Source organism: Chiloscyllium punctatum, chromosome 42 (assembly GCF_047496795.1).
Source record: "Chiloscyllium punctatum isolate Juve2018m chromosome 42, sChiPun1.3, whole genome shotgun sequence".
NCBI lineage: Eukaryota > Metazoa > Chordata > Chondrichthyes > Orectolobiformes > Hemiscylliidae > Chiloscyllium > Chiloscyllium punctatum.
In genome coordinates, this window is record NC_092780.1 from 21,440,093 (window position 1) to 21,460,995 (window position 20,903).

At 40.3% G+C, this 20,903-nt stretch overlaps 1 protein-coding gene across 6 annotated transcripts in view; it reads right to left on the reverse strand.

Annotated features, from left to right (window-relative positions):
* Nucleotides 1-20,903, reverse strand: part of mpp2b (MAGUK p55 scaffold protein 2b) — a 537,853-nt gene that overhangs the window by 126,896 nt on the left and 390,054 nt on the right. For all 6 annotated transcript variants that reach the window (XM_072561617.1, XM_072561616.1, XM_072561619.1 and 3 more), the window contains one exon: nucleotides 6,490-6,608. In XM_072561617.1, coding sequence (XP_072417718.1) covers nucleotides 6,490-6,608 — 119 coding nt within the window. The remainder of the gene's footprint in view (nucleotides 1-6,489; nucleotides 6,609-20,903) is intronic.

The following is a 20,903-nucleotide window of genomic DNA, read 5'->3' on the forward strand; positions in this document are numbered from 1 at the left end:
ATTATATGAACGGGAAGGGTTTGGAGGGATATGGGCTGGATGTTGGCAAGTAGGACTAGATTAGGTTGGGATATCTGGTCGGCATGGATGAGTTGGACCGAAGGGTCTGTTTCCATGCTTTACATCTCTATGACTCTATGGTTCTATTTGCTGCAATTTATATTGTATTTATTTTTTGATCTATTAGTAGGTGTAGTCCAAATAGTTCCACAACAGAAGCTGTGTCTCTAATGTAGCTATATTCTGTAATATTATAATAAGTAGGTACTGGACTGTTTTTGTAACAAAAAGTAACAAAATTAAAATAAGTAAATAGCATGTTAATCCAGACACATTCATGTAGTTAATGCACTTGCATTTCTATTACAGTGCATCCATCTAAGCTGGAGTACATTTTCAGACAAAACTCACTGACTTCAGTTTCCTCATGTGATAGTAGAAACAAGAATTTGATAGTTATGGAAGTACCTTTCATCATCAAGAAATTCTACAGTACTTCAATTACAAAGAAGTAAAGCAATGCTGCTTGAAAGATTAACTTTTTCCAGAACACTGACAGGACACCTTTCACTTTGAATAATGCACAAGATCTTTTAAAACTACCTTGATTTAACATCAGAATGGCAGCTGAAAGAGCCACATTCTCTAATAGTGCCCACATTTTCAGCTAGACTTTTATGCACAAGTCTTTGAAGTGGCATTCAAACTCACAACCACATAACAAAAGAAATTAAATGAACGCTGTTAGTTTTCCCCTGAGCCTTATGGTCTGGGCAATTCCATCTAAAGCGACTCTACGACTCTATATGCATTTTTCACAAAAGCTTAATACAGTCAAGTCATTTCTGATAACTTCTACAGGCGTCAAAACATTTTGATGTGCATCCCACAAGATCTTAAAGAGCACCTAAGAGTGATCCCACAGTTATCCATGGACTGAGATGAATCTGTTTGTCATTGCTGATCTGGGGTGGACAAAGTTAAAAATCACACAACACCAGGTTATAGTCCAACAAGCTTATTTGGAAGCACTAGCTTCCTGTTGGACTGTAATCTGCTGTTGTATCATTTGAAAAGAGTAAGGTGACTGATTTGCCACTTAATGTGTAGAGTGTACATACCACACCAATGTACAGCAGTGCATTTATCTCTTCACAAGTGAATCAGCAGTTTGTATTCAGGCCCCAGTGGTGGACGTCAGTTGCACAGGGGCCCTGGCTTGTATTGAACATGATGTGGAAGGATCACTCTCATCATTCCATATAAAGTCTGCCATTTGACAAATTGAGTTTTCATAAGAAAGGTTTTATTGACTTCCCATGTTCCTCAGTCATTGATTCAAAGGACCAAACTAAGATCATATTCAGGAACTTTGCTTCATTTAGGATGCTAGGCAGGCAGTAGGAGGTTCAGCATGTCGTTACCAAGTAGATAGATGAGATACAAGATGAATGATTACAACCAGCTTAGGGGCTTTCATCATAACAGCAGACGCCTGAAGGAGTGTTGTTGCAAGATACGGACACTAGGGGAAAAGTTGAGCAGAGCATTCCAGGCAGATATAGCATAATAATAACTGCTGGGTGGACTCTTCCCCCACCTCAGATGGCATCCAAAGGAGAAAGACACCAATTATATAATGCGTTTCATGACCCTGGTCATCATAAAGCGACTTTGTGACTAATTAACTGCTGATAATTTGTCGTCACTGCTGCAGTGTAGAAAATGTGGCACAAACCCCCACAATGTGACAATAATCTGTGCTTTTGCTGCAGATTAACAAAATTAGATTACTTACAGTGTGGAAACAGGCCCTTCGGCCCAAGGAGTCCACACCAACCCTCCGAAGAGCAACCCACCCAGACCCATTCCCCTACATTTACCCTTTCACCTAACACTATGGGCAATTTAACATGGCCAATTCACCTAACCTGCACATCTTTGGACTGTGGGAAGAAACCAGAACACCTGGAGGAAACCCATGCAGACACAGGGAGAATGTGTAAACTCCACACAGACAGTTGCCTGAGGTGGGAATTGAACCTGGGTCTCTGGCGCTGTGAGGCAGCAGTGCTAACCACTGTGCCACCGTACCACCCAAAGTGATTAATATTGACTGGCAACGTGCAGACACCTTCCATGCTCTTCTTAATGGCAAAGGTTCTATCACATTCACGCAAATGGAGAGATGGATCCTCATTTTAATGTTTCTTTTAAAATTGACCACCTCCAATGCTATCCCCTCGATTCTGCAGTGGCATGCGTCAACCTTGATTTAGTGCTCAAGTTGGTACAAAAGAGCTGAACCAAGCCAATAGGTATGACTATGCCTGATTCAATTCATCAAGGCCATTACCAGCCTAACACATCTACAACATCACATGTTGATGCAGCATGCAAATCTTAGAAAATTACTCTGGCTAAACTCAGTTAAATTCTCACAGTCCTGAGGTGTATCTCTACATATTAACAGATCAGAAGAACTAATCTTTTGTTCACAGAACAACAGTAACTGGGTTATATCAATCATCAGGGAGGCGCAATAGTAATCAAAACTTAATGACCTAGATGTAAAGTTGGATCTACAGTGGATGATATGATCCTGCTGTAAACAAAATAAATTTTAAGTTCCAACTTGGGCCCCGATTTTCATTCTTGGGTCAGAGGACCTTTACAAATGGCCATCTGCACTCCTAATTTACAGTTTTGGGGGCGGGGGTGGGGGGGTTGGACTGGGAGTCAGCACAGGCAATGCACAAAGAGGTTAGGAAGTTGTCCAGTTTCTGGGATGGACGCCTGCTCCTCAGGTACTGCCTGATCTGCTGTGCTTTTCCAGCACCACTCTAATCTTGACTCTAATCTCCAGCATCTGCAGTACCCACTTCTGCCTGTGTAGAAAGCCTGTATTAGGGTTCCCGTAGTATTCAATGTTTATAAATAAAGATTAAAGCATAAAGGAGCTCTACTTCTCTCACCCTGCCTCATCCATGCCCTGTACCTACTGTTATGGCCCTTCCAATCACCTATCACCAGTGTTTTACTGGAAATCTGTGACCAATAGTGTTCCACAAGGATCAGTACTAAGACCTCTGTTAATTGTAATTTATTTAAATGATTTGAATGAAAATGTTGGTGGTCTCATTACTAAGTTTGCAGATGACATGAAAATTGGTGGAGTTGTGGATAGTGAGAAACATTGTCAAAAAGAAAAGCAGAATATCGATCGGTTGGAAAGTTGGACCAAGAAATGGCAGATGGAGTTTAAAATCAGACAGGTGAGACGTGATACATTTTGGGAGGTCAAATGAAAGAGGTATGTATACAATAAATGGCAGGGCCCTTAGGAACATTGATATACTAAAGGATCTTGGGGTGCAAGTCCATAGCCCCCTGAAAGTTGTTACACAGGACGATAAGATGGTAAAGGAGGCATACAACATGCTTGGCATTATCTGTTGGAGCACTGAGTGCAAAAGTTGGCAAGTCATGTTGCAGCTGTATAAAACTTTTTAGGTCAAATTTGGAGTATTGTGCACAGTTTTGGGTGCCACATGTGAAGGCTTTAGTCAGAGTGTAAAATAAGTTTACCAGGATATTTGCCTGGTTTGGAGTGCATTAGTTATAAGGAGAGATTGGATAAACATGGAATGTTTTTGCGAAAGAATCGAAGGCTGAGGGGTGACCTGACAGAAGTATATAAAATAATGGGAGTCATTATTAAGGTAGAAAGTTGGAGCCTTTTTCATAGAGTGGAAATGTCAAATACTAGGGGCATAAGGTTAAGGTGAGAGGGGGAAATTTTAAGGACATGCGCGAGGCAAATTGTTTTTATACAGAAGGTGATATGTGCCTGGAATGTGCTGGCAGGGGAGGTGGTAGAAGCAGAGACAATAGTAGCGTTTAACATAATCAGGCAGGGAACAAAGGGATATTACCATATGCAGACAGATGCGATTATGGCCAGCACAGGAATGGCAGGCTGAAGGGCCTCTGCTGTACTGTTCTATGTTTTATATTCCATATTACATACCACCCATCCAAGGATCCCTGACTCCCACACCCTATGACCATATGTACAGGGATCCCTCTGCTTTCCAAAAAGGTACCTTGGCTGTCCTACAGAAAGGCAGTGAGAATAGATATGCCTCTGACCTGTTCTAAACTCCACACTCCAAGTGCCAGGCAGCAGGAGCTCCAAAATTCCATTCCTGTGGAAATGGCTTATTTAAATGGCTTGTTCCCTCCAGAAAGCTTGTACGTGTGAACTAAAGCCTATTGCCAATCCTGCCCCTATGAAAATGAAAGATGGGGATGGGACATGCAATGCCTGATATTCTTCTCGCTTTTCCACCATGGTGAAGAGGCTTTGCATCAAGGCAAAAAGAAAAACCAGGGTCTTGGCGTTAATCAAAGCAAAACTAAATTGGGATTAAACTCAAAACATTTATTAAATCTAGCATCCCCATTGAAGAAATCAATCTCAAAGTCTCAGCAACTGATCCAGGAGTCTTTATTATCAACCAGAGACTTATCGAGTTTTATAGCACAGAAACAGATCCTTGAGTCCAACTAGTCCATGCCGACCAGACATCCTGAACTGATCTATTCCCATTTGCCAGCATTTGGCCCATATCTCCCCAAACCCTTCCTATTCTTATACTCATCCAGATGCCTTTTAAATGTTGTAATTGGACCAGCCTCCAGCACCTCTTCTGGCAGCTTGTTCCATACACGCACCATCCTCTGAGTGAAAAAGGTTGCTCCTCAGCTTCTGTTTAAATCTTTCCTCTTTCACGGTAAACCTACGCCCTCTACTTTTGGACTCTCCTACACTGGGAAAAAGGCTTTGGCTATGCCATCAATCCATACCCCTCATGATTTTATATACCTTGACAAGGTCATCGTCAGCCTCTGAGGCTCCAAGAAAATAGCCCCAGTGTGTTAACCTCTCTCTACAGCTTGAACACTCCAATCCAGGCAACATCCTTAAACATCTTTTCTGAACCCTTTCAAGTTTTACAACAGCTTTCCTATTGCAGGGAGAACAGAATTGAACGCAAAATTCTAAAAGTAGCCGAACCAATCTTTGCAATTTGCAGTGGTATTTTCTTTAATCATTGGGCTTACACATGTAAACTAGAGATCTTGATTCAGTTACCTGCCAATAGGCTTGGGTCATGACACAATGTGAGATCAACATGACTGTAATAGAGACAGGAGAGATTGTGACAGTATTCTGTGGAAATCTCCATGTAGCAGCTAAGCAGTATGTGAAGTCTGAATCTCATTGCTTTTTGTCAGCAATTGCTAACCAGCAGGCATAAGCCGAGAAACACTGACTGCCAGTGTGAAATGCTGTTGTTTGGCAAGTATTCTAACAATGCATCATTAGAAACAAGCTTGTATCATCTGGTTATAAAAAAAATTATACTAAATTTACTAATAACTTAACTGTTGATACTACTACAATGTCATTTTCTAATAATTAGATTAATATATTGTTCTTCTTTTTTACCAAGTCTTGCATTGTAAGGGATCCTGAAAGAAAGAACATCATTCACAGGATATTGGTCATGTAAAACATGTCATTACATATTGTTGGCTTCAGAGGAAAGACAATTCTTCTGCTTTTCCAGTCAATCTGAACAATCTTACAAAAGAAAGCATTTATATTGAGAGGACTTTGCAGTCCCTCATGTCTTCCATTATATTGTAAAACAGATGGTTGAGTACAATCTAACAGACAGGTATCTGTGTAAAAACGTCCCCTGCCAGTCAGTGGCTGAATAATGAGTACTGATCATGGTCTCGTACCTCGACTCCTGATGTCACTGGAATAGAATTTTTCATCAGAGAATTTTCTAAATAAAGTCCCTCTCCCTACTAAGCCTCTCATTTTTAAAGCAAGACATTATCTGTAAAGGTAAGTACAAAAGAAATTTTTGCAACATATAGGCTTCTCTTACAATTCAAAAGATTACTATTCTTTTCAAAATCTTTGGAATGAGATGAGTACATTTGATATGCCATTTCATCTTTTGGTATTGGAGTAAATAGCATTCATCAAAGTATTAAGGGTCGCATTTACTGACTGGTTTTCTACATTCTCTTGTGAGAAAAAGTTATTCTCATACAGGGTAGTTAAAAAAAGGTACATTTTCAATCCATCAGAACCTTTGGATCATAGCCAAAGATTAAATAACACATATACTCACTTAATCACAACTTTAAATGGGCAATCAACCTGTTTTTTTAAAATGCATATTGTTGCATATTTTAGTGACTAATTAGGAAAACAGCTAATTATGATTTAACTGCAACACTAAGGTCCAGTATCTGCAAAGAGTAGGAGGTAGCCGTTTGATGTATCAAAATTTAGCATATTTCTTATTCGGAGATTTAATAATGATTATCCATCCAACAAACCAAAATCTACAACATAACAGTTTGTACCAGTTAAATAACAGTTTGTACAGGTTAAATGGTTACCTTAGCTAGTGATCGTACAATTGGGCTCTCCATGATTCCTCTTAGGAACAGTAAATCTAGATCCTTGGCTCCCGTGGAGTTTGGCAAATCATTCAAGTTGTCCAAGACCTGCTGCATAGCTATTGAAAGAATAGAACACACATAGTTCAGTCTGAAGCGACTCAGATGTGAGAAACTCTGAACTATCACATAGATGTCTATACACATTATTTACTTAAATATGTTGCTCAGTCCTGAGAAGTTGCCATGAATAAAAACTCATAGGTCAAGTTGCTTCTCTGAAAACAAAATTAAGTTGACTTTTTATTTTAAAGTTACAAATGTCTAACTTAAAAAAAAGATACACACTTCCATATGGATGAAACATATCAAGGACTTTGGAAATGTGTCAAGGACTTTGAGAAGGGAATTCCAAACATTTGGAAATATTGAGTTTTAACCCTAAGGTTGCAATGGAAGAAGTGAGAGATGCACAAGAGTTGGAAAAGTGCAACATACGAAGGCAGAGATAGAGTAGAGCAAAGCTATAGTTACAATCAAGGATTAGCACTGAGAAATAATGAATTTAAGAGACTTTGGGCACGGATAAAAATGTTAGCTGAGCAGGATTTGTTGTATTTATTAAGTTCTTAATGAAATGTATGTGCATAGCTGAAGCTTAAAAGGCCTTATAACAATGGGGAGGTTGAGGATAAAGATGCCTGGCAAAACGTTTGCGTGTTTTTCACTTGTCTCGATGCCCAATTTCAGTTTTTTTTAAACAGCCACCACAAGTAAACCAATATAGTTTATCTGACTTAATAAAGTATAGCCACGTGGGCAGAATCAATATCAATGTAGAGAGTAATTAAGTTGACTAGTAGCAACCAAGTGACAGCTTGTAGATTGTATAGCTAGCAGTAGGAAGCACATTCTTCTGTTGCTATTTCTTTCACCAGGCAATGCCACAGGAGAAAGGATATTGTCACTGGGAATAAGCTTTTAGAATGATTTGGAGACACCATAACATATTCACTGAACACTGGTCCTTTTTATATTCCTCTTAAAACACATGGATTTTTTTTTTGCAGGTAGGAGCTGCAAGTTATCCAAGGATTCTGAAATGGACCGTGGGAGGATGAATATAATTTGTTACAACTATACACAAGGAAGTGGCACAGCTTGCACCTATCAAAAGAGTGAACCATCTAGATGTTTGAAGATTCATTCTCTTTACAGACTTTACACAATCATTCAACGTTGCAAAAGGGGATAGCTATATACAGATTGTACCATGTTTAGTGCTCAGAACTCTGAATAGAGAATTGTGGCAATAAATATTTGTAAAGTGCTGTTGACTTTGGGGTCAAATTGTGACTTGATTGAATTATGAATGCAGATTGATTCATGATTAATGATAATTTCCTATTTCTGATATGATTGGGACAAAATTTCACCTTGTCACACTGCAATTCTTGCCCACATGATGTCTGGTCACTGAGTGTTTCTAATTTGTTGACATTTAAAACCAAGCAATAACAAGAGATGATTGACAGGCACTCATAAGTGACTGAGACTGAGACATTTGTGTTGTGTCTAACATTTAGAGATCATGGAACAAACTAATGGATAGTATTTATCGTTTAAGACACAACAGCAATGCAGACATTTCTCAAATGTGACCGATTCATTGTCATAGCTGAGTCTATGACTATCAGCCTATGTTGCCAACTTCCTGAAGTATGTATCACCCAGTTAGAAAAGAGAAGCCAAGTTTCCTTCAATAGTACCTTCAAATCCACAACTTCCGCCAACTGAAGAACCAATGGTAGCAGATTCAAGTGAACGTCACCACAAGTTTCTGTCCTGCCATAAACCATGCAGACTTGGAGCTAAATTATCAGTCCTTCACTGTCACTGCATCAAAACCCTTGGACTCTTGAGCAGCACTGAGAGTGTATCATGCCAAATGGACCACATCAGTTCAAAAAGATAGCACTCCATCACCTTCTGAAGGGTCATCAGGAACGGACAACAAATTTTCACTTTGCCAGCGATATCCACAGCTCATGAAAGAATTTTTTAAAATGTGCTTGCTCAGAGGGTTTCTGAGGAGACTAGCACATCTATAATTAAGCTTGACAAACACAGTAACATATTGAAGGATATGTTAATGAAGTGAGTTGAAGAGCAGGATAACACTCATTAGGTTTATGAGCACTGGTAGTTTGTTCAGTGGCTTTTTCTGTGCAGTAAAGACTCCAAATATTTAGTGCAAGAGGATAAAGGAGACATCACTGCCTTTCAGTCCAGTTCAAGTCCAATGACTGCTGATTACCGAGTCTTTTAGTTTAACAGCTTACAAGAAAGGTAATATAACAAGAATTTCACTTTAATTAACATAAAATATTTATGATCAATTGTTTAGCAACCATTGCTGTTCATTTCTGTCAAACTATTTTCTGAGGCTCCCATGCCTCAATGAGAACACAGCATAATTGGTACTAAAGACAAAATACTAACATTTATGTGTGAGTAATATGGTGCAAAAAAAATTTAAGTGGAGTATCAAAATCTTACTAAAAAGTCAAACAATTTAATTAGTTAGCATTTTACAATTAATGAGGTAATTGATTATTAATATTAATTTATTATTAATTTTAGCAATTTCAAGATACTTCAAACGCTGCAAAATTTCATTAATGTGTCATTATCCTTCCAGATCCCTGCAGGCACAAATGAGGACATGACAATTTAGTAAATGTTTGCACTAAAGTCATTACATTTTGACTAATCCATTTTTATTTCACTCTATTCATTGTCTTTTGCTACCATATTTTGGCTAATAACCAACACAGCACCATTTTCACTGTATACTTCCCTCCCCCTCTGCACCCACATTTCTTCATTGTCTCCGGGAGAAAATCCTGGGATTTTCTTTCCAACACTAGCTAAATTAGATGGACTGAAGAGTTTTAAGGAGTTGTCTCACCATTACTTTCTCAAGAGCAATTAGAAATAATTAATAAATGCTGGCATTCCAAATGGAGTACACATCTGAAATAATTTTTTTTTAAAAATCACATTATACACTGAAGTAAAGTGCCATTTTGAAATCTACACTCTCATTTCCATCTATTTCCTTCTTTTAGAAAACTCCCCTACCTTACATCTTAAGAATGTCGCTCAAAATGACTAACAAAATATCAGTGTGGTGTATGGTTAAATTTTTGCTGAGAGAAATGTGCAGGAGAAAGTTTTACTGATTTGCTTTCCATGAACAGTTCAGTTAGAACAAGTATTCATTTATTCTACCGTGGGTAAAACCTGCAGAGAGCTAACACCGTCTTAAGATGTCAACAAAAAAAATCACAATCAAATTGAGGGAGTTTCCATTGCAATTTATATCCTACATTATCTGCCAATAATGAGCCCAAAGTTCAAACCCACTGTTCCACCTAATTATCTATTTGAACACCATTGAAACTAACCTCAAAAGATTCAAACATTAGTGAAGGATAAGCTTTTGTCTTGGATCTTCTTTGATCCAGATTGAACTACCATAATAAATGCATAACCATTTAAGAAACAAAATGATAAAATGTGAAACTGACAGTTATTAAATGTTTCCTTTAAAAGTTGCATCAATATATGTCATTACTTTTTGATGCACCAGGTTCAGTCATAAACATTATCATAAATGATTCCAGGAAGCTATACATCAGATGAAGCAACTCGCTTAGGTATGACTGTATTTATAAATCCTGTCATCTAATTTTAGAGTCAGAGAGTCATAGAGATGTGCAGCACGAAACAGACCCTTCAGTCTAACTCATCCATGCCAACCAGATACTCTAACCCAATCTAGTTCCATTTGCCAGGACTTGAACCATATCCTTTTAAACCTTTCCTACTCACATACCCATCCAGATCCCATTTAAATGTTGTAATTGTACCAGACTCCACCACTTCCTCTGGCAACTCATTCCATACATGCCCCTTTGCATGAAAATGCTGCCTCTTAGGTCCCTTTCAAATTTTTCCCCTCTCACCCTAAACCTAGGCCTTTTAGTTCTGGACTTGCCCACCCCAGGGAAATGGATCTGTGTGGGATACTCTTTGGAGGGTCGGGGTGAACTTGATTGGCCAAATGACCTGTTTCCACACTGCAGGGATTCTATGATTCTATGATAATCTACACAGCAGAACAAAGATGGGCCAGGATTTGTGAAAAAAAACAAGGCTAACGGAACCTAGAATTATTGCGGACCATAAAGACAGCACCTTCAGGCAAGGAACAGATCCCAGTTCAATGTGAATATCAAAACAATTGCTGTCTGGGTCCTCCCATTCTATTACCATCAATAATATTTCACATATAGGATCATTTTTCTACTTCAGAATTTTATTATATTTACCCGTTAAACACTCTCTAGAAAATCAAGTCTTGCCACTTCAAGTGTAAGTATCCATTCAATATTCAAAGAATCCCTACAGTGTGGAAACAGGTCATTCAGTCCAACAAATCCACACCAACCGTCAGAAGGGTATCCCACCCAGACACATTGCCCTACCCTATTACTCTACATTTCCCCTAACTAATGCACCTCATCTACACATCCCTGAACACAAGTGGCAGTTTAGCACGGCCAATTCGGTGCACATCTTTGGACTGTAGGAGGAAACCCAGAGTACCTGCAGGAAACCCACGCAAACACAGGAAGAATGTGCAAACTCCACACAAAAAGTCACCTCAGAGTAGATTTGAGCCTGCGTCCCTGGCACTGTGAGGCAACAGTCCTAACCACTGAGCCACCATGCCACCAAGCACTATTGTGATTAGTGCTAGGAACTAAGGAAACCTAACTGCTATCAAAAATGAACGACTATAAGTGCAGAATCACAATCCTTCATGTGTATAGGTTTCCAGGAAAATTCCAAAAAAGTGTCAATTTTTAGCTTGCTTTTCCTTTCTGTCTTTTTAAAAAATTCTCTCTCGCTGTTAATCGAATCTCATTGTCCCTCCTCATTTCACTTCCAGAGCTGAATTTAGCAATGAATTCACCTGCTTTATGCCACCCTCCTCAGTCTTTTCTGTGCTCATTTCCTCATTATCCTCATTGGTTATCATAACCAATAGATAGGTAGCCCTATTGATTAACCAGATGGTCAGGCTCCAGACACCATGTTTGCCATACCATGCTGTATTATTGGCTCACACTATCTTTGAGGTGAGACACAAACGTTCAATGACAGCAAATTCTGTCAGTGGTCAATGCTGCTCTCACTGCTTCTCTTTTTTAATATTAGTTCAAGTGACGTGGACATCACTGACTGGGCCAGTATTTAATGCCCATTCCTAATTGCGCAAGGGTCAATCACATTTTTGCTGACGTTGAGTCACATTTGTAGCAGACCAGTTAAGGCTGGCAAATATGCTTCCCTAAAGGACGCTGGTGAACCAGATAGATTTTTACAACAATTGACAATGATATATGATTGCTATTAGGCTAGCTTTTTATTCCAGCCTTTTTTTATTGAATTCAAATTGCACTGTCTCCAGTGGTGGGATTCAAATCCACATCCCCAGAATATTAGCATACGGTCCTGGGAATACTGATCCAGTGTCTTTAACACTTACACTACTACCTACTCTTTTGTTGGTTGTAGAAATGTGTGAAAATCAATTCCCCTGAAACAGCTCAGAATCATCTAGGTTATCTATTTCATTTTATGCTTCCTTTGTAATTTTGTTTATTCTAAAGGAATACTTACTGGCAATGATCTCTAGCCTCTCGCTTTAACTCAGATACCTGGGTACTTATTCGACAGAAAACAACAATGGCATGTTTTCATTTATAAAAATGATATTGGCCATTTATCACAAAAAAGTATCTGTTTGGTTAATAATGTACTCAATCTCTTAATAATATACCGAATCTCTTCCTTGGTATGGTAGCACAGTGTGCAGCATTTATTCAGGGCTGATTCAGAGCGGACTCCTCACCAGGGAGTCAAGTCTGTCCCGAAAATGCAACAGCAGTGTTTAATTAAAGGCCCAATTACATTGCACGCGACTCTGCATGAGGCTTGCTGCTGGCGTAGAGCATTCAATGGAAATTGTGATTGTGGCATTTTAAACTTGTCTGTGGAGTTATATATTATTAAAGTAGATCCAGCCCAGGTAATAAAAGGTGACTTTTCATTAGTTAACTCATGAAGAGAGCAGCATCGGCCACCAATGCCACCTGCTGTGCTGTGCAGGTAGAGGACCACGCTTTTCAAGTGCACCAACTCAAGGGAGTAAACATACACCTAAAAATACAGATTACGCAAGCACCAGAACGTTTTCATTTTAAAGACAGAGACGAATAATGCAAAGAAAAATGATAAAATATTTGAACATAGCAATAAGAAACCAGCACTCAGCAGGCTTCCAACAGAAGGAAAACATACCAACAGTTTGAATGGAACTGTCAAGGCTAGTGATCTCCCAAACCAAACTGCTGGCTCCTGCTAAGCTAGTCAATTTCCATCACCAAGGCAAGGTGTTCAATTAACTCAGAACTCTGGACCTGTGAGGAATAAAGTGAAATAACTGCACAGAGGCTGGTATCCTGTCACCAAATCACCCTTTATTTCCCCTTGCCCAGGTTATGGTATCTGGCCGGTTAGCCAGCCCTTAGGGTGAGGGGACTCTTCGGAGACTCCTGCTTTTTTCCGGTATTTTTTATTTTATTAAACAGTACAAAATACAGTTAACAATAAACAGAAAGCAGCAGTTCACAAAATAAATCTCACTATGTACAGGGGAAAGGGCAGCAAAGGCAAACCCCAAACCCCACTGTTCAATCAGTTTTCAGGGAGAGGAGGACAAACCTCAAACTCCACATCCAATCGTCACAAAGATAACAGTAGCAAACATAGACAAGCCCAATCAAATCAGAATCAGTGCACAGAACACACACCCAATATAGCTATAAAAAAACCAGACACCTGACACCAGTCCCCACCACATACTGAGCAGACCATCCTTGGCTAGCCTTCCTGCAGCACAGTTGTTGGCTTTCCAGTCTCTGACCTCCCTGCGTACTGACTGACCTTCCCCAGGCCCGCTTTCCTTAAGGCTGGTCATTGACCACCCAGCTCCTAGTCGCCTCGCTTACTGATTGATCAACTCCAGGCCGCTTTCCTACAAGCTGGTTGTTGGCCTTCCGGTCTCCGGCCGCCCTGCGTACTGACTGACCCTCCCCAGACCATTTTCTTCCAGGCTGGTTGTTGATCACCCAGCTCCCAGTCACCCCGCGTACTGACTGGACTACCCCGGGCCGTTTTCCTACGAACTGGTTATTGGCCTTCCAGTCCCCGGCTGCCCTGCATACTGACTGACCCTCCCCAGCCCCCCCCCACTTTCCTCCGGGACAGACATTGGCCACCGGATCACGGTCAAGACTCCCGTTTAAATTGTCAGCCAGGGCTCCCTGATTGGGCCAGATTGACAGCCCCAATCAGGCCCCTAACCTCATTCCAATCACTACATTAAGACAGTCCAGTTTTACAGGAAAGTGTAAACATGTCGATTTCAACCTGGGGTGGGAGGGGGGGTCAGCTGTGAAATCCACCTCCTCAGAAATGAATTACTTATCAAGGTCAGGGATGAAAAATCACAGGACTTCCAGTGGCTCACAGAATCATACGCTGGAGGAATTACTGGAAGAAATAAACAGAAGGGGTAAAATTGAATGGCTGAAACCATTATAAATCTTGTACTATGGGACAAGCTATTTATTGCACCTTGGTACTATTTCATTTGCACTGACTGAATGACTAAATATTTCAGGATTAATTTGTCCAAATGTCTTTTTCTCATTACTCAACATTTCGGAAGTTAAGAAGGCAATTTAATACCTTTTTCTAAATGTGTACTGACATGATGACAAACAAAGCAAGTTTCTGATTAATTTTTACTTGCAGTTGAAAGGAAAGACACAAAACTGAGTTCAACATCCCTGTCAGCCTGTCCTCAGAATGAGAAAACTATCCTCCCACCTCTACTCTGGCAGCACGAGGGTGTAGTCATGGCCATTACAGTGTGGCAGCTGTGGGCAAGACAGCCACCTAAAGAGGCCACTGCAGCACTCCACAGCCCCCATCCCAGGTCTGCTGGTGGCTCAGCATAACAGTCACATTTTGACCACTGCTGGGGTCCTGACTGCCAACTGCAAAAGTGCAGTTTTATTGCAAACTCTGTATTTGTAGCCATTCTATCTCCGACCTAACATTTCTCCAAACCACACTGAGTTCGAATGACGTTGGTAAATTGTACATTAACTGAAATTTTGGGTGCACTTCACTCCTGTTTCAACATCCTCCCCCACCCCCGTCACTGTTAGACCTCAAAATTCACACCATGGTGTCGTTATTTATATAAAATTAATATCAGTGATTAGGTATTTAATTGAAAAGTAGCATCTGATCATTTCCATTAATTTGGTTTAAATACTAGATTTCTAGATTTTGTACAAATGGCAATTAGAGGCAGGGTAGCAAACTGGTTATGTTCTTACACTGCAGAATTTACAGTCATATAATTATTGTTTCTTTAAATAAAAATGCTTGTCAAAGCAATGATGGATGCTCAAAGTTCTGCATTACTGCGAAAGCCCCTTGGCTCGCAGATGAATTTCTGGGAAAAACTCTGCAGCTCTTTCTGTGTCTGGTCTGTTCCACAGTAATCTGGCTGATTCTTAATTGTCCCCTGAAATGACCACCAAGCTAGGCAATTGTATCCAAGAAGGTAATCAGTAATGTGCAACAAATTCTGGATTAGTAGTGTGTCAACAAATGCAAAAAAGCATCAATAGCTTCCAATCAATACCGAAATAGAATTGTGTACTGTATACATGACACTACTATCTTAATTTGATAAAGTGGTTCAAAGCCCTGACTTGTTTTATCTAGCATACAAAAACAAAGCATCACCATGACAGAACTCCTTTCCACTAACTGCAGATTTAATTCTTGTCAAGATTCTCTCTCTCTCTCTCTCTCTCCGCAAAAAAGGAATAATGTGTAGAGGATGACACTGACATGCATTTTAAAGGATACCCATACTCTAGGGGTATATACATCGTTTGGACCGTTACCATACCAACAAGATGTCAGACAAGTATGACAAGTTTCCTTAATCATCAACACGACCCATTTTGCTTTCAAACTCCAGCTCATCCGTCCATATTACAGCTTGTTCCAATCTCAAATTCCATCTCATCTATCAGTAACAGAGCTTGTCCCTATCTCAAACATCACCTTGACTGTATGAGGCAGAACACAAAGTGTCGAATGTGAGAAAAGGTTATTTGTCCTGTGAAGAACCGTCCTTTCAGATTATTAGCAATTTGTTCTGACATTTATCTTCTCTGATTCATTAATCTTTTGACAGAGAGCTCTGCAAAAAGAATAAGCAAGCAAAAATTTGGAATATTAATTCATCCTCACAGTTCCAATATTCAATTCTGGTTTCTTATTTCCACAGACACTTTCACCCAGCTGGCTTGGAAATAATTTGGTACCATGGGATAGTGATCAGGATTTATTGTTTAGACTCAAATAAATCTCGAATTACCATTCCCAATCAGCTACCTTTACAAAAAAAAACACTTATAACATTTATCATTGAAATCAAAGCTGCCTTTCATGTAAGTTTGTTTCTCCTTTCTATTGCGTGGGAAAAATCTTTGGATTATAGTTTCATCTCGCACTAATTTGTGTTTTCTCATATTACTAGTATTGTCCAGTTCCACTTCAGATGTTTCAAAGCCTAGATCATTTTCCTCACAAATTGTTTTCAATGCAAAAGGATTCATGTGAAAATCTCTCCTCATAGAAACAAGTCAGAAATTAATCCTGATCATTCCTCCCTTAGCCTTTTCCAATGGACAGTGACGTCCTGGGGCCAATTTTTCCAGCCATTTTGAACAAAAGGTTCTAATGAGACAGTTGAGAAAATTGGATGAAAAGTCCAGTGTGGAGTTTTTGAAAATAAGAGCAAAGAGACCTATTACTCGACTGAGTAGCGAATGACAAGACAAGATTTTTGACAGTGAGTGGTAAAAGGCCTATTAACATTTATTATCACCCTCATTATTACCTAATTTCATTTTATTAATTTGCAGTTTTGCCTTCTTGCACCCACACAGAGAAGCTAGACAGCAAAGATTCCCAACATGAAAGTCAGAGCAGAAACCTAGCGATTCCGGTTTATTGCTTGCTCCTCCAGGCCTCCATCATGGACACCAAGCACTGACACCTCATGCACAGTGGCTGCACTCATCCCCCTCTCACCATCCACTGGCATCACTATCTGACATGGATCAGGCTCACGGGCCACATCTTCAATCCACTTTGATTTATTTATTGGCACGTATATCTTGTTACAAAATAAAGCAAAAAGTATTGTATAGTGCTGCCACTCTCTTTAAACACAGAAAAATAATCCAAAACATAGCATATAAAGACAGAAAAAAGAAGATATAAAGGAAGTGCCCAACTTGACAGTTCTTCTTGAGAAGTGCTTGACCCTGGGCAATGGGCCTGGTGGCCAGGCACAAGTCCCTTTGGAATGAAAGCCCCCACTCCTTGGCACCATCGTGCCTCCACCAACATCCTCACCACTACGTCCTCACTGGACCTTGCCAATGTAGATGACACCAACGCTACTGGGAACCAACAGGCCCAAACCCAACTCCACCACCACGTGAGTGTGCTTCAGGCCTACCACGCCAATGCAGCTGCTCCCACTGTGTAGCATCATGGTTTAAACCCGTCTTCCACCGCCGCCTCCATGAATCTGCGCTGGGAGCAGGTGCTGGCCGGAACCCTGCCACAGCAGCCATGAGTCAGCGCTGGCCCTACTCACCACACGCCGATGCCATCGTCACGATTGAGCTCTTCATCAAGAGATAAGTAAAACGAAATAGAAGAGAAAAAGAAAGAGAAGAGAGAGAAAAAAAGAAACAAAATGAAAAGAAAAACGGGCGGAGTGGACGAGCTCCAGGCTCAGAATCCCTACTCTGCTGCCATCTTACCAGAAGTTAGTGTGGTTCTACACTTCAGTGCTACACCTTCTCGAGTTTTATGACACAGAGATGAACCCCCCTGTTAATTAAACCAAACACCCAGAAAAACTCACTTCACTCACCTTGTAATCTGTTAAAATGAGTGATAGAGAACTCCCAAATTTCACTATTTAAAGTAAATAACAGCAATTTTTTTTTTAACTCTGAAAGTGAACATTAAACAACTATTCATAATTCTAAGCCCACCCTTTCACTTCACGGCTTCCTATCTGCCTCCAATTCTATAACAATATGCTGTTCCAATAAGACACTTATTAAAATTACATTAACTTAATTTCAAAACCACATAGTTGCTGACTTCTTCTGTGGCTTCACTCTTCTGACGGAAGATCTCCTTTCTTTTTACTGCGAGAATGTTTCACATCAGAGAGTCCAAAACTAGAGGGCATAGGTTTAGGATGAGAAGGGAAAGATATAAAAGAGACCTAAGTGGCAACTTTTTCACACAGAGGGTGGTACGTGTATGGAATGAGCTGCCAGAAGATGTGGTGGAGACTGGTACAATTGCAATATTTAAGAGGCATTTGGATGGGTATACAAATAGGAAGGGTTTGGAGGGATATGGGCCAGGTGCTGGCAGGTGGGACTAGATTGGGTTGGGATATCTGGTCAGTGTGGACAGGTTGGACCAAAGGGTCTGTTTTCAGGCTGTACATCTCTATGACTCTTTGAAAGCTTACTTATTATAGTGGGTGTTTTCTAATTTCTTGAAGAGCAAGATGTTATCCTGGCAATTAGCTCTCTGGCTCTACGGCAGTTTCTCTCTGACCAATTTTCAAAATGAACACATTTTATACCCCCTCAACGTCGGATCGCCTCATTGGTTCAATGTTGGCAAAACAATTAATTCAAACTCGATTAGGTTTTAGTATCCTGGGGGCATAACTTAAACTGATTGGTTAAATTCCAATTGTTGTCAAAGCAGCAACCAAAACTCGGGTATCCATTTCACAGCCAAATATTTCATATTTTCAATTTTCCAATACTCTCTAGGACTGCCATTTCGTCATATAAACAGGTGCTTGTAATCTCTCAGTTCAGAACAGCATTCTCTCTCTTTTAAAGGTACAGTACATGCCTTCAACTTCATAACAGAGTGCACTAGCATCTTTCATTGCAATGCTTTTGCAAGGGCACCTTATACATGGGGACAGGAAGCCCTCAATTGAACCGGGGTATATCTCAGCGATCCTTGATTGCACTCTTCATGCTCACAGCATCTCCTCTTTGCCTTGCATTGACCTTTTGCACTTTTGCCCCTCAATCAGAGCCAGAAGGCTCTCAGAGCTTTTGACCTGTCTTGCCTTTTAGTACAGACACAAATCCAGGCAGCTTGTCATTGTCAGTGGTGGACAGTCAAAGGAGTAGCCATGTTTCTGTATGAGGTAATGTGCTATGTCAATCTCACAGTTGCACCTTATCCTGTGTTTTATTAATTTATGGTATGACAGCGTCACTGGCTAGGCCAGGATACATTGGCAATGCCTAATTGTCCAGAGAGCAGTTAAACATTGCTGTGGGTCTGGAGTCACTTGTAAGTCAGATCAGGTAAGGATAGCAGCTTCCTTCCCTAAAGGATATTAGTGAATCAGCTGGATTTTATCAACAACGGATTCACAGTCATAATTAAACACTTTATTCCAGATTTTTATTCAATTCATGTGGCAGGATTTGAACCCGGGTTCCCAGAACATTATTTGAGTCATTATGTCAACCGTCAAGTGCACAAACGCACTGCATGTGCTTTGAACAATGACCATGTCTCAAAGTCTAAGGGGAGTAGTCCTCAGTCATGTCAAAGGAGACACTTTTCAGACACAAAGAATGAATAGGTGAAGAGTGTCACCTGTCATTTTTACAAGGGCTTGGACATGATTGATTTGCCCAGAGGCAGCCATGGTCCGAATCTGCTCTTTGTAAGAGGTGAGGAGCTAGGTGCTGGGCACCCCACCACCCACCTTGGCTCCTTCTGCTCTACTGTGGGCCGTTTTCTCCTGAAATTAGACAGAGACAGGTTTTGATTGAGAAGAAAGTGGCTCACACAGCTGTTAGGATTGGTGTAAGTGGGTGAAAGGCAGTGAGGAGCTCTGAATGACTAAGTAGGCAGCACAGAGCCAGAGGGTTAGTGGTGTGGGGGAGTTATGTGTGTGACAGTGAATGAGAGAAGGCACTACATGCAACAGTGAGAGTGGCAGAGCATGAGCCTTGGTGGGAGTTATCAGAGTAGTAGAGATAGTGCGTGTATGAGGCAGAGCAGACAACGTCATTGACTTCCTTCCAACATTGCTGTTTATTCCTCCCAACTGACCCAGGTAGCAACTTCAAATCATACTGGTAGGGTCTGCTGTCATAGTATCCTCTGTCAGCCCTGGGGAAGAGAACGTTCTTCCTCTGCACCACCCTATCCACCAGAAATCCCAGGATCCCTTCCACAAGGCGGGAAACCAATTTCTGTTATTGGCCATGACCGGTTAAAATGTCACAAACCCATGCAGGGGTGCTCCAGATTGACAGAGCTTGATCCGGATACCAAAAGGCCTTTTAAATACAGCATTGGTGCCAGGAATCCTGGGATTTCTTGGTAGTGGTGAGTACCTCTGCCCATGGTGAGTAGGAGAATCAGGCTGCCATCACTCCATTGGCCCTGTTGTAGCGTGGTACCAAGTTAATGAGACACATTTGGGATGGGAGCTCGATATATCTTGCTGGGCCTCACAAAAAAGAAGCTCAATAAAAATAACACTTAGCTGATTTCTGGTAAGATTCTGCCACTGAAGTCTGAGTGCTCAAAACTGAACTTAATATTCCAAAGGTAATCTCAGCAATTAATTATTCAAGGCTGAAATGATTGCTCTGACTTAATCAGAATCAGTCTCCATTATAGTATCTGTACATATAGTTATTGTATAGATATTGTAATATGGAAACAGTCTATTCTCCTCAGGAGTTTGCTTTAATTTATATGTGAAACAATCCTCATCTTATGTCTACATTACATTATTAAAGGCCTATTTTCTTCAACAGACTATTTAACCTACTCTCCAGGATTGACATGGGCTCTGTTTTAATCACTAAATCCTATTTTAATTGCTAACTCTTCTTCACAGCACTATCTAAAAACCCTCTCTTTCTCCATGTCCTAAATACCTTTATTGTAAAATTGAAAACACATCCCTCATCCTTAATCCATCAAATACCAGAAGGAGCCTGTTTCCATTTATAAATTTGAATAGTTATAGTAGATCACTTCATAATCATCTCTGTGCTTTCAAAACCATCCTCAAAAGATGTTGCTGG